Genomic DNA, 14,294 nt, shown 5'->3' with positions numbered 1-14,294 from the left:
TTAATGCAGTATCGGCACCTCTGCCGATACCAGTATCGGAACAACACTAGAAATTACTGTATCAATGACTAAAAGATGCAGCCATATTTCTATTAGTTTAACATTTTTTTCCACTTTTATGTTAACAAAGGTATGAAAACTTAAAAAGTATTGTATATTTATAACAACATGGTGTTTATTTCGTACTTCATATTCGAATCGTATAGTGATTTTTAAAATAAAGAAAGGGGGGGTGGAATTGATGTTGTACTATGTTACTGGTTCGGCCATTGTTTTCCAAAGCTTAAAAAAATATATAATAATAATGTTTGGAAATGTCCTATTTTGATTAATCTTTTGATTAAACACAGGACTACACTACAGAAATCAGTGAACAACTACTGTTGATATGCTAAAATCAGATTTGGAAAATTTAAAATTTAAAATGTCTCCAAACAATTACTCGATTATTAAAATAGTTGTTGATTAATTTGATCATCGATTAATTGATTTATATTGACAGCTCTAATCGTCAGTTAACTACTGAAGTCATGCAATTAATGACGATTTTTTTTTTTTTTAAAGACACCCCTAAAAAAAAACATAAGCAAAACAAGTAGCCTTACCCCCAGTTTCCTTGTCCTCCACCAGAATCTCCAACTTCAGTAGCCTCCAGGGAATATCTGGGTCATCGCCCATCACCGTCAACGTGGCCTCAAACTCTCCCTCCACTCGAAACTTCACACGGCCATTAGCTGCATATACAAACAGGCATGGAAATGAATAATCAACGGAGCTGAACACACTGACATGATTAAGGATGCTTACCGACTGTAAGGTTGGCTAATTGTGGGGGCAAGTCTGTGGTAACAAGGCGGTGTCGTAGGATCTGATTCAGCTGGTTCAGAGTGGTCAATTTCTCAACTTTTGTGATGGGGTCAGGCGGAATGATTTTATCCTATTAAAAAAAAACAAAAAAAAACAGTGAAGATGGTTAATGTCTTATGTTGCTGAAAGTCACACTATTGAATGACTAATGCTGGATTACACGAGTTCAAATTATGCAAATTAGGCTTAACTCCAATGTTATACTGTCATATTTAAAAAAGGATCAAGGTCCCGAGGATCAACCAGCAAAAAAAAATGATCCTCAAAATTACTCGTGTTCCTCAAATGAAGCTCCTGATTACCAAAACTGGTCCTCAAAGAAGAAGAAAAAAAAAAGAAAAAAATAGAAAAAAAGGTCATTTTTCGAGCTATGGTAATGAAGACTTGCAGACTTACTCGTATGCAGGTGGGCAAGCGCGGGTAAGAACCCGTGGTGAGAACATCAATGGCAAAGGGGATGGCGAAGCTGGGCAGGCGTGCATGCACCAGTGCGTCACGGGCGAGTGACGCTAGCCGGTCTGCTGTATCCACAAACAAGATAGTCTGCTGATCCAAGAAGCTGGAGATCATCTGTCGCCATGGATATCACAAGTTTAAGAAGTGAAACTGGTGCGAGTCCATGGATACAATTAAAAAATTTCTTGATACTTACGGCACATTTCTCCACTTTCCCCGCATTGTTTGCCCACTTTACCAGGGCCAAGAGGCGCACAAATAGCTGCCGGGTTCGACTTGCAAACTGGACAATCTCAATTTTCCTTAAATTGAAGTGTTAATTAAAAGCTGATCATAACATAAACTCGTGACAGGCTGAGTGAGCAAAATAAAAACATTTAACATACCTCTCCATGTCCGTCTTCCTTGGAAGCCTAAATGAGGAATGCATTACATCAAGTGTCAATTGCTTTAATTAGTATTACGTTTGCTATTTTTTTTTTGTCATTGAGAGAAACTATCTGATGGAGGTGATGCAATCATCTTCAAACACAACATGAAGTATACTTAATGCACACAGTCTAAACTATCCATCCATCCATCCATTTTCTTGGCCGCTTATTCCTCACAAGGGTCGCAGGGGGTGCTGGCGCCTATCTCAGCTGGCTCTGGGCAGTAGGCAGGGGACACCCTGGACTGGTTGCCAGCCAATCGCAGGGCACACAGAGACGAACAACCATCCACACTCACAAGCACACCTAGGAACAATTCGGAGCGCCCAATTAACCTGCCATGCATGTCTTTGGAATGTGGGAGGAGACCGGAGTACCCGGAGAAGACCCACGCAGGCACGGGGAGAACATGCAAACTCCACCCAGGAAGGCCGGAGCCTGGACTTGAACCGGAGTCCTCAGAACTGGGAGACGGACGTGCTCAGTCTAAAATAAGGATATCCATTACAAAAAGCTTTATCTAAAATCTTGTCTTGCCTTTGTCAAGACAATGCTAGGTTGGGGGGGGGGGGGGGGGGGGGGGCAATGTCAATAATTATTTGAATTAAATTAAATTATATAGTAGACTTTTGTGGCTGTAACTTCGTAATTCGCTGAACCGGTCATCTGAGGGGGCAGCCATCTTACCACTTACTGTTGAATGAAAATGACATCACCGTGTCTAAGGACTCAGGCAGCTTGCGAACAAATGAGCAAATCCAGAAAACAGATGATCCGTGACAGTCTTTACCTGAGCCCACTGTGATGTCATTTTCAGTTGACAAAATGTGGCAGTTGCATGTTCTCCCCGTGCCCGCGTGGGTCTTCTCCGGGTACTCCGGTCTCCTCCCACATTCCAAAGACATGTGCACGGCAGGTTGATTGGGTGCTCCGAATCGTCCCGAGGTGTGCTTGTGAGTGTGGATGGTTGTTCGTCTCCGTGTGCCCTGCGATTGGCTGGCAACCAGTCCAGCACCCCCCGCGACCCTTGTGAGGAATAAGCGGTCAAGAAGATGGATGGATGGATGGATGGATGGATGGATGGATGGATGGATGGAAAATGTGGCAGTACAAGGCAAAATTGCCGCCCTCGATAAGGATAAAGATGGGCGCATTTTTCTGATTAATTCATATTCCGCACACACAGTATCAATCATAATACTGTGTTGAGACTCGTGGAGCACAGAAAATATCATTGTAAAGAAAATGTTTGACTTGAATTACCCTTAAATACAATTATTTGTACTAGTTGGTTACTGGTTTGTTTTGTTGCTCTTGTTTTACTTATCTTTGCTTATCTCTATTATCTCTACTGCATGACTGATTTCTGTTTCACGTACAGCACTTTGTATACAACCAGTGCTTTACAGATAAAGTTTAGTTGAGTTTTATTTTAATTAATGTGGGAGATGTTGTAAACATATAATCATTACGTTATATTTATGTTTATCAACATTTTTTTTTAAATCCTGAGATTGCATTTTTGTTTCAATGCATTTAAATGGGCATCAATTATTGTCGTTATAGTAGGGGTGAGACAGTAAATTTACGAGTTGTTTAAACAGATATATTTCTCCATCTTCTATTGGGATATTGGAGATTGTGTATAACTTTTTTTTTTCAAACTCACTGATTGACTCCAAAATTCTTGATTGCATAAAGCCTTTTTTTTCTTTTTTCTTTTTAATTACAGTAAATAAATTATTCGAATATACATATTACACCATCTTCTGATCGGACTGTGATTGGTTATGGCTTTTTTTTTTTTTTTTAAGCAAGCATATCAATATCTTTACGTCATTTCTAACAAGTTAATTTTTGGGCTCTCATTTCATACTCCTAGGAGCATATTTTCCGAGAACCACCCAGATATCATATCATATTTCCATAAATATATATTACATATATACACGTATTTAACGTTATCCGTCCATCCATCTTTCCAACCATCCTTTATTTGTTTATTTACTGTTAGACTTGCACGTGCATGTCGTTTATTGCGACATGCACAGGAAGCCCATTAACCTGTTTTCCGGGTCTGTTCACGTGATCTTCTGTGGATGAATTTGAAATCTGATTGGTTAAAGGAATTGCATCGCATCCGTACTGATATAAAAAAATAAAAAGTAAATAAATAAATGAAGGCTTTTGGACATTTGTGAGCATGTGTACCTAATGAAGTGACCGGTGAGTGTCCACCTCTTGTAGTAATGACAGCGAGGCATTGATGTTTTCAAGCTACGCCCCCAAATTATTAGGTTAAGTACTTTGATATAAATTTACCTTAAGCACCTTTTACTGTCAGGTCAACATGTGTGAATAGGACTTAGCACCCGGGTTATCCTAGCCTAGCCTAGCTTTTGAGGCCTTCATCGCGTCATCTACTTACAGCTCCGCCAGCAGGGTAATTTCATGGTAGGTTCTCTGCAGAAGGAAGTCGATGAGCAGACTCAGTCGTATCCCATGTGTGGCCAGGGCTCCTGGTGCTGGTGGCTGGGGGCCCGAGACTACCGGGCCTCCGAGAGGCACCAGCTGCCCGTCAGCGCCCATCTGCACTGGAGCCATTTTACAATGACGATAGCGACCAGCGAGCTAGCGGTGAGGCTCGGCCGGCGCTAAAACGCGGGACTGTCGGCTTATGGTGGCCAAAATCCTGGAGAAAAGTGTTAAACCGCAGGCTAACTACATTTCCCTCGCTGGACGAGTCGGATTACTTCAACGGAATGATCCGTAAAAGACACCTCAAAGTGGAAACGCGGTAGGGGGAAATATTCAGTGGCACTCCGCCGCCATCTTTGCTTATGGAGCTCATTAATAGTATGCTGGTGAAGGAGAAAACCCAAACAAGAGCCTCGGGGAGTGGGAGTCATTAAAAGCAGTTTATCTATGCTAGTTTGCGACCAATGAAATACTGTAATGCGTGATTCTTCCAACATAACATTCTTTCAAACCGAGTTCTTATTTTATTAAATTATGATTTCAAGATATTTTTTTTTGTCCAGCTCACAACAGTTCGCTTTCTATGTGATATTTGTCATATAATGTATTTTGCTCTGTTTGGCGCATTCCTGTTAGAGATAACCAGCCAATGAAAAAGGCACATGTAAACAAAAGACAATCGACCATTACATTCCCATTTACACATAAGGACAATTTAGAATCTTTAAGTAGCTTAACATACAGTTTTACATATATAGTGTTTTACATACATTTACATAGGTTGGAGTTGGGGAATAAACTAGAGTTCCTGGAGAAAAGCAATGCAAGCACAGGGAGAACATGCACACATACGAACCCACGACCTCTGAAATGTAAGGCGGTTGTGCTAAGCAGTCTTCAGCCGTTACGCCTCAAGTGTAAAACAGCCATATAATAATCATGAAAAAGCTGGATTCTAATAAGAGCAACAGTAATGATGGGTCTGTGACCGGCAGGTGACCGGTGCAGGGTGTATACCGCCTCTTGCCTGAAGTTAGCTGGGCTAGCCAGTGGCTTGCATAGGACAGTGACTGTCTGGGGCCAGCGTCTGATTTTGATGCTAAAAATTTTATTTGCCTTGGGGTGCCGACCGAAGATTGTCCAACTTTATGCTCATCAATCCCAGGGCTGTAGATAACCTGGGGCCACACCCCGTCGGCCCCACCCTTTGCACGCCCCTGGCACACTTGTGACCCTAGTAATAAGTGGTTTAGAGATGGATAGATGTATGGTTGCATTGATTTGAGTGACTCATACCATTACAGGCAAAAATATATATAAAAAAAAAAAATTAGAAAAGAAAAAATACTTTAGATCAAAGGTCACCAACACTTTTGAAACTGAGAGCTACATCTTGGGTACTCAATTATTTATGCGAAGAGATATCATTTTGACGAACACTTTTGAAATAACAATTTTGCTTTAAAAAAAAAAATAATACTGGTAGTTATATGTTATTATTAAGTAGGGATGTAACGATATCCAAACATCACGATACTATATTATCACGATATGAAGCTCACGATATGACAATTATCACGATATTGTGGGGAGGTTGGCGATATTTAAAAAAAGGTCACAATATTGTTAAAAAAAAAAAAAAAGCTCTCATACCAAAAAAATAATTATATTGTGCTTTTGTACAAAACAGCAATGCATATAAACCACCTACAATCTCTAATAACAATATTGAGGCACTTACTTGTTAATGCACGCACACATTGAATTCCTGTACATATTGAATCGGTTCACAGGCATATTACGGTTCCCTTCATCTGACAATTAGCGTATATTTTAAACACAGAAGGGCCAAAACATCCCGAATGAAAATTTAAATGCACTAAAAAACTCGCCACCAGAGAGTGCTAGAACTGCACAAATGGAAATCAACCTGACTTTATTAACAGATGTGTTCCTTTTAAATATCGTGAACATGATGACGATGATATTGTGGCAGTTTTAATATCACGATATGACCCTTATCGTTACATCCCTCTATCATTAAGTGATGGTGATGTGAATGTGTGACATCATTGTCAGAATAATAATCAAAATTCAAAATGATTTAACATGGTAGGAACCAGACAGCAAAAAAATGAATAAAAAATCAATATGTAATTTTTTTTAAAAATAAGTCTTTGCAGGTATTTACATTTTCAAATGATTACTTCAATATTTCTAGAAAATCACAATGTCCCATCAGAGGTGAGCATGAGCTCATTGGTCTTTGGGGGCTACCCGATGCCCGCAGATACCATCATGTTTGTGACCCCTGCCTGAGGTCTACACTTGAACAGAGAAGTTAGCTGTGATTAATTGTCATTTTTGTAATTTTTTTTCTCTATGACTGAAATGGTTATACACAGTGACAGGCTTGCATATATGTTGAAAGACACAACTTCAGAGCATAATTACTACAATTTTAAATATGTCTGTGATTAAAAACAAAATGATTTAATAATTACAAGGAAGATCTGTCAACATCATCATGAAAATAATACCGATTGTTAAAAAACAAAAAATCCATTATATGTGATATGTAAGTTGGTCATTACGGACATTAGGGGAAAAAAATACATTTTAGAAGATTTGGAAGAGCTAATTGATACATGATATTTTAAATAATGTTTTGGAATCAATACTACAGTTATAGTTACATTTTGTCTCAGGACAACTATAATTAACACAACACGTGAATGTGTCTGTTTTGCGCATGGATTATTTGAAATATTACACGTCAGTCCTCCAATTCTGGTCTGGACTGACCCAATTCTCTAGTCTTATGTTTACGTACTGACGTACAGCATTCAGTATAGCTAAGCTGCCCAATGTAACCAAACCTTATTTGAGCAGGATTTCTGAGGGTCAGGGCCCAAAATTGGCTGGGGGCAATCTTTTTGGGGTTTGTCAGGGAAGTCTAGTAATTATCCCAATTTATTGGCAAAGGGCCACTCACTGGATTATTTAGTACCAGTAAATTCAAGTCTTATGTGTTTTTCCTCATTCACATATTACACAATATATAATTATGATCAACGTAAGTAAATTTTGTTTATATAGTACAGTGGAAACCGCTATTTGCGGGGGTAGGGACCAGGCTGGCCCACAAGTAGCGAAAATCCATGTATAATTTATAGCCATTATAAATACATGGTTACACTAATCAAAAATTGTACCCCAAAACATTCCTGGAATTGTATTTTTTTTTTTAAATATATATATTACAAAAAATATTGAGAGAGAAAAAAGGTGAATCCGTGGGTGCCGAACCGCAGGGTTCCACTGTGGAGCACTCTTTACAGACGCACAAAGTGCTGCGCATCAGTTGTAGAATAAAGTCAAACGTGTAAAATATACAATCACAACAATTTCTATATTTTTACATTTTAGTTAACGTTTATCTATTCCAATGTCAACCTGGCTACAGACAGCAGAGCAAATAAAACAAGGCAAAATAGGAGCAAACACACATAGACATACTGTATACAGTACAACAAACTGTACAATGTGAAGTACACACACTGTACTGTACATAAAACAGAACTTGCACACAAAACAGGCATACGATAATATTGCAATTACAAAAAAAGTAGACAGATTCATCATGTCCAATCAAAATACACCATACGAGACACTTGAGTTGACACTCAAATGTTGTGATTTTGGCTTGACTGTGCCACAGGTTATTGATCAGGGCAATAAATTAGTAAATGTTTCCATGCACACCCTGCAATGTGCTCATATACCATTAGTGGTATATGGCACATATATATGACACAATCAAATGTTGTCATCTCATCTAGTCTTCTCACGCTTCAGTGTCCTTTTTAGCGCTGACTCTTCATTCCTCTCCATATCTCCTTAGGGATGCACTCAGCTTCTCGTGGTCCTGCATCTCGCAGCCGTACCATCGCAGACAGTCCAGCAGCACCAACATTTTCTGCCCAACAAAAACAAAAAACAGGTCTGTTTGCAAAAATGTTAGTTAACTAATTCACTGCCAACCCTCTCAGGTGTGATGCCTATTTGGTGTCTATAGGTCGCTTGCACATCGTAATGCATCATGGGAGTTTTTCCTTCGGGCGCCATATTGGGTGTCCGCCGGTTCACAAGGTACACTCGCGAGTTACACGGTAGAGCTTATCAACCTGATGTAATTTTCGCAGTATTTTCACGATTTACCGGAAGATCAAAAACAACGATACAGGCAGAAGGTGTCTCTGTGTGGCGGGATTGATTCTAATTACGTCCTGACCAAGGGTGATTTTTTTTTTGACGGAGAAAGCTTGCTGGCCAAATGTGACATCTCTGGACATCTTTCCCTACCTCGTGTTGACAACATGCTCCATAACACGCCAACAAATCCCTGGAGGCTTACAATTATTTTGTAAGCGGGTGGATACAGAGTGTAAACTTTAACATCGCATCAGAAGAAACTGTTGCTGTTGCACGTAAGTAAACCACATGGTGTTGGTAATTCTGCACACAAAAATGTTGATTTGTTCTCAGGCTTCCTGTTATCATTGTGTTTACATGCACAGCTAGGTTTACCTGATGTGGTTTTTCTAATCATTTTATAACAGGCAAGTATGGCAGAGCGTATAAGAATAAAAAGTAACTATGCACAGCCTCCCCGTGGCTTAATTAAATTTAATGCTACCCTTTCACTAGTTACATGTTACTTAATCAACTTATTCTAAATGGTTAAGGTTAACCACTCTCAGAGGACGTATTTTTAGTTTCAGTTTCCAGTACAATAAAACGTGTTCATGGTAACTACTGAGCATACTGACAGCTTTTCTTATGATCTCACGGTTAAGGAGGCTGTCACAACACCCAATTTCTGTCTGGTGCCAGATGGCAACAATTCCCATCACTTGTCACGACAACACCAATAGTATTACCAGGTATGTATGGCTTTACTTTTTGTAGTTTCTTATTTAATTCTATGTTTCATATTTTCATTACAATGTTTGTAATATTTTCAGATTCAGGCACAGATGAGTTTAACTGGACGGACTTCTGCGACTTTGTGGTGTGGACAAAGTGTGATTGAGCGAGTCCACCCAGATCGCTCGTTTTGGCCAGTTGGAAAAGCCAGAGTTTTTTTTCCCCAAAATCCCCTCCTTACCTGAACTGCTCGGGAGAGCATTTACTAGATCAGCAGTGGACTTCCAGTGTTCCTGCTCAGCCGCTGTCACCTACCACTTGCTCATGTACTTCAAAGATGCGGAATAAAGTAGTTTTTTGTGCTGCAGCAGATTGTAAAATCAAATGATATCACTTGAAGTGTGCCAATCTAGACTGCCAAAAGGACAGTGGTTTTGTGACAAGTGTGAAACAAGGATTATTGGGAAAACTGTAACACAGTACTGGTACTTGTCTTACATTAAACAAATTTAAAAGAGAGCAACTTTTTCCTCTGTACATAGCATAATGAAAGTCATTGCGTACCCCATCAACATTACATCATACCGTCATCAGGATGGTAGGCACCTGTGCTAAAATAAACTACATTAATTAACAGTTCAATTTTTAACCCTGAAATTACTACATCTAATCATTATTCACTTCATTTTTTGTGCTTTTAGAAATAATAGAGATTTATGCCATTACTTTAAGAGGGACCATATTGCACATTGAGTCAAATCCTGTCATTTGTATTATGTATAGCTTTGTAAACAAACCCAACAATAGAATTTGTATAAACGCTGCCTTTATTAGCGCCAAACAAACAGTCGCATGTTGTCCTCCTCCAATGCTTTGATGCTCGCCTTCGTTTCCATCATGTCATTGGCAATCAAGTCGGTGTGGCATGAGATCCCTAAAGAAAAAATCACAAAAAATACGGTACCAGTAATAGGTTTAATATAGTACAGTAGTATAGTTTTTTTGTCAGTGTAAAAGAAATGTACACATTTTGTTGCATTTTTTAATGTATGAACATTGCTACAGGCAAATACTTATTTCTATAAACACTTCCAAATGTCTCTAAACTATAAGGTGCGTGTACACACACAAACAAACACATACATTCACTCATGCATACAATATATCATTTAATGAATTCTGAGTGGCATACCAGAGTCAATGATGTCAGCAGTACTTGAGGGTACAGGTTACTGGAGCCATCTGGCTGCATAACTGCAACAATATCTGCCACTTCGAGTCGTCTTTTCTTTGCTTGTCTCTCCTGTGCACGTTCATATCTTGGCACCGACTGGGCTGAGACATAGATGTTGTCACTTGGGACCCAACTTTAATGTTGGAGCCCAGTCGGGATGATTGGACAGAAAAACGGGCGCAGGGCGACCTGTTAACATAAACAAATATATAAACAAATAAAATATGGAAAGACTGGTTATTTTTGCCGCAGTAGGGTGGCCGTGAATAAGTTCTTTAGCATGATGTGTAGGTTACCGGGGGTCTGTTTTCTTGCATCAGCCCCTTCTGTCTCTTTTTTTCCAAGTTTACATTTTGCCACCAAAAAACATGTTATCGGCATTAAGAGCCCAAGACTAATCAATCCAATTTCAGCAGTAAACACTTTGCACTGGCACTACTTGGGTGAAAATGTTCGATGTTAGCTTTCGGCTAACGTCCGCTAGCCAGCTTGTACTACCGAACTTGCTTGCTCATGAATCCAAAACATAAGCAACTTGCCCATATATGGGCGGTCGAAACGTTATTAATCCTCATGCATTAAATAAAGGTAAACAAGCTTACCGCTCACAAAGTGATCGCTGCACACACGAGCCCAAAGTAACGACTTCCCTCCGGAGTCCGCACTCCTCTGTCTCCAGGCCCTGGTTCCTAATTATTTTCGGAATTCGGAAAAAAGACCGACCATTTTCCCCCTTGGCTTTGTTCGAACAGCCAACGACGCAGCAACAATGTACAATTTTAAACGCAGAAAACAAACGTGATAGATACGTGTTAGACCGAATCGCTACGTAAATGGAGGCCACCCAGCATGGCGACTACGAGAAATCCGAGGCGGAAGTGACGACATGTGCAAGCGACCTATAGCCGCCCAAGTAAAACAAAAGCTCAGGATACTCAGAATAATTCTATCTCGTCATTTCACACTAAACTAATGGTTCCATTTTACCAGTCTGCTGTTAATTATTGCAATTCTAAGGCTCTGGTCACCAGTAACATTACACAATATTATTCATATGTGGCATTGTGGGGCGCCCTTGTAACTGTGCTTTGACTAACAGTACTAAGGCCTACATGGTACGTAGGTAAGATGGGCATCAATGGTACAATAGTGTGATTATAATTCATAAATGTCTTCTTATACACATTGTAAATAAAATAACACAATGTGCCTTTGTAATGGGTGAGCTTTTATTTAATACATAACAAGCCTTGAATAATTAAGCAAGATCAAAAGTTACGTATAGAAAATCAACGATGTCATGTCATGCACAGAACATAGCACTTTAACCAAGAGGTATGGGAACAAATATTGTCCCATCTTTTATGATAGAGAATCAATCGCAACCATCATATATTGATATTGCTGCTATCTGATGAAAATCAAATATCTACAGCGCTATCAAACGATTACATTTTTTAATCAGATTAATCACGTCTTAGAATTTTGATTAATCACGATTAATCGCTTAATGAAAAGGCAATTTTTTTTTTATTTTTTTTTTAATCAACTTTTTTTGCCGGGCAAATTTGAAGAGCACCTGTTAATGTGTTAATTCTTTCAATATTTAATGTCACAAGGACGTCTTCAACATTTTTTGATCCACTGCACACGCTCATTCTCCTCTTTCTAATCAGTTAATTATTTGCATAATTTAAAATGGAAAAAAATATGACCCCAATAGTTTGACATGCACAAATATTCTGAATGTCATATGCAAACATTTATTAAAAGCTTTAATGCATTTAGTTATGTTTATTACTCAAACACAACCTGTGCTACATTTAACGTAACCATCCGCTGTCAATCTTAAGGATCATCTGCAGTCAAAATTAATAGTGTGATTAAACTGCATTAATACATGATTAATGTGATAATTTTTTTTGTGATTAATAAATTAACACTTTTTGACAGCACTAGTACAATTATGAATCTCCATTTAGTCTCCCTATAGATATGCTACCAATAAAACCCGTTTATTTCCCCCGTTTCCAATAACTGATTTTTCCCCCCAGTACAGATTCGTTTTATACAGTTTCAGTTACATATTGAAAATGCAGTATGATGTACTGCTGTCTTGCAATGTTTAAATTAGCACACAGTCCTGTGAATAACATCCACCCCTACTTCAATTTCTCAATTTGCCTTCAATCCAGGCATTTCTTATCATGCACACTTTCTAAACAGTACTTTGGTGTTTCTACTTTTCAGTAATATGGAAATTCAAAATTAAGCGCAAATGTATTTGTCACTGTGTAAACGTTTTAAATGCAGACCTTACGACAATTTATTTAACACGGTGAATAGTTCAATGAGATATTTAGCATTCATCTAATATTTTGCCCGCCTTTAGACTGATTGCATTGTAGTATTTTTGGTTTCTTCCCATTCGTTCGCTCGGCCTTCCATTACCCTCGGACGGCAGAAAGCAAAGACTGCTATACCGCGTTAAAAAAAAAAGAAAAAAGAAAAAAAAAAGGCTTTTTAATTAACGGTTTCTGTCGATATTATTTACCCCGCGTGATTAAAACACAACAGTATCCGCGTGCCTATATAAATGGGCGTTTTACTATCAAACAGTTAATAATTAAAAAGCCTACGGGGTAAAGACCATACCACAATCTCGTCCATGTTCTCTACCGAATACACGTAGAGGATACGCACATGAACATCACAGACTTGAAAGAATTCTGCTACTGCAGCTTTATATAAATCGTTGTTGTAGTCGCTGAACCACACGAGGGTATGCGAACATAACGACTTGCGCCTTACCAGTTAACCTGTATCAACACACTTGTAGTTTCAGAATTAGAGTTATTAATGTAGTTTATTCGAGGATCTAAAGTTTTGCTTTGCAGTGTTTTTTTCTTCCTACGATTATAACGCTGGATTGCAGCGACTAACAGGTAAATAAAAGTTATTAATATCAAATTGAAAACAGGGCAGATATTCAGAATTAAGTAGGTCTTGATTTAATAAATCCATCCATTTTCTTGACCGCTCTTTCCTCACGAGGGTCGCGGGGGGTGCTGGAGCCTATCTCTGCTGGCTCTGGGCAGTAGGCGGGGGACACCCGGGACTGGTCGCCAGCCAACCGCAAGATTTAATGAATCAAAAACTGTTAAAAGATCCTGGCTAGTTTCACTTGCTCTTGACAGGTTCAGCAGCCATTTTCCAAGTTGCGTTCAAGGTTCCGCTGTCTTTTCGAATGCCTGTACTGGTACACTTGTTAAATACACCAAATATTCAGTTTTTCGTGTGTAACTGGAATGCAACATATGCGTATGGTGGGCGTGGATGGTCTTTCGTGCTGAGCTCATCGTCCAGTTTTACCAAACCACGGAGCTGGATCTTATCGGAGCCGGACTCGCAAAGCTATCAAGACTGTGGAGGAGTTACATGCACTTTCCGTTCAGCTGATGTTGTGTTGACTGGCTGCTCCTCGGCTGCGGCGCAATCTCTCCTTACAAACGAGGGCCGACGCTTTTGGAGTTGCACTCTCTCGTTTGGTCTTTTTTTCTTTCTTTCTCTCTAACGGAGCGCCGCTCGCACCCGACTGCGCTTCCGCCATGTTGAACTGATTCAAGTTGTGTGTGAGTGACTGCTGCTGGGACCGAAGTGACAAGCCCCAGAAATTGGTCGGGAGTCAGGGGGCTGTGACTGCGCCGGTGACGCAGGGAAAAACACCCAGAAGCAAGAGGGGGAAAACGTCTGAATTAGAGACCTTTCTAGCAGCGGTTTGGTGTTTCCTGCGAAAAGCCGTCACCAATACCAGGCCACGTTTATATAATATACGACGACACCGCCGCTCAAGGCTGGATGTAGCCGGCGAATAGAGGGGAAGTGGTATCAAATTCCTG

The 14,294-nt window shown here is 39.5% G+C and overlaps 2 protein-coding genes and 3 long non-coding RNA genes across 8 annotated transcripts in view; 2 read left to right on the top strand and 3 right to left on the bottom strand.

The window, feature by feature from the left end:
* The window catches only part of med14 (mediator complex subunit 14), a 23,468-nt gene extending 18,840 nt beyond the window's left edge, over positions 1 to 4,628 (bottom strand). For both annotated transcript variants that reach the window (XM_077537240.1, XM_077537242.1), the window contains exons 1-6: positions 4,183 to 4,628; positions 1,710 to 1,736; positions 1,520 to 1,625; positions 1,264 to 1,437; positions 808 to 937; positions 606 to 734 (exon numbers count right to left, since the gene is read on the bottom strand). In XM_077537240.1, coding sequence (XP_077393366.1) covers positions 606 to 734; positions 808 to 937; positions 1,264 to 1,437; positions 1,520 to 1,625; positions 1,710 to 1,736; positions 4,183 to 4,358 — 742 coding nt within the window. In that variant the 5' untranslated portion in view covers positions 4,359 to 4,628. The remainder of the gene's footprint in view (positions 1 to 605; positions 735 to 807; positions 938 to 1,263; positions 1,438 to 1,519; positions 1,626 to 1,709; positions 1,737 to 4,182) is intronic.
* LOC144030707 (uncharacterized) lies at positions 3,937 to 10,086 on the top strand. Its single transcript, XR_013287327.1, has 5 exons — positions 3,937 to 3,980; positions 8,137 to 8,235; positions 8,311 to 8,722; positions 9,092 to 9,178; positions 9,260 to 10,086. It is a non-coding gene; the product is annotated as an uncharacterized LOC144030707 (long non-coding RNA).
* LOC144030708 (uncharacterized) lies at positions 7,461 to 14,011 on the bottom strand. Its single transcript, XR_013287328.1, has 2 exons — positions 13,051 to 14,011; positions 7,461 to 8,211 (listed from the first exon to the last, which is right to left on the bottom strand). It is a non-coding gene; the product is annotated as an uncharacterized LOC144030708 (long non-coding RNA).
* On the bottom strand, positions 9,971 to 11,292 carry LOC144030706 (uncharacterized). The gene is made up of 3 exons (XR_013287326.1): positions 10,998 to 11,292; positions 10,354 to 10,584; positions 9,971 to 10,095 (listed from the first exon to the last, which is right to left on the bottom strand). It is a non-coding gene; the product is annotated as an uncharacterized LOC144030706 (long non-coding RNA).
* The window catches only part of usp9 (ubiquitin specific peptidase 9), a 72,098-nt gene continuing 70,988 nt past the window's right edge, over positions 13,185 to 14,294 (top strand). For 2 of the 3 annotated variants that reach the window (XM_077537239.1, XM_077537237.1), the window contains exon 1: positions 13,787 to 14,294. The gene's annotated coding sequence lies outside the window, so the exon portion shown is untranslated. Of the gene's footprint in view, positions 13,341 to 13,786 lie in introns of those variants that run through there. The other variant, XM_077537238.1, reaches the window with a different exon arrangement.

The sequence above is a fragment of the Festucalex cinctus genome, chromosome 11 (genome assembly GCF_051991245.1).
Source record: "Festucalex cinctus isolate MCC-2025b chromosome 11, RoL_Fcin_1.0, whole genome shotgun sequence".
Taxonomy (NCBI): domain Eukaryota; kingdom Metazoa; phylum Chordata; class Actinopteri; order Syngnathiformes; family Syngnathidae; genus Festucalex; species Festucalex cinctus.
The sequence above is the reverse complement of the archived record's forward strand: the minus strand, read 5'-3'. Positions and strand labels throughout refer to the sequence as shown.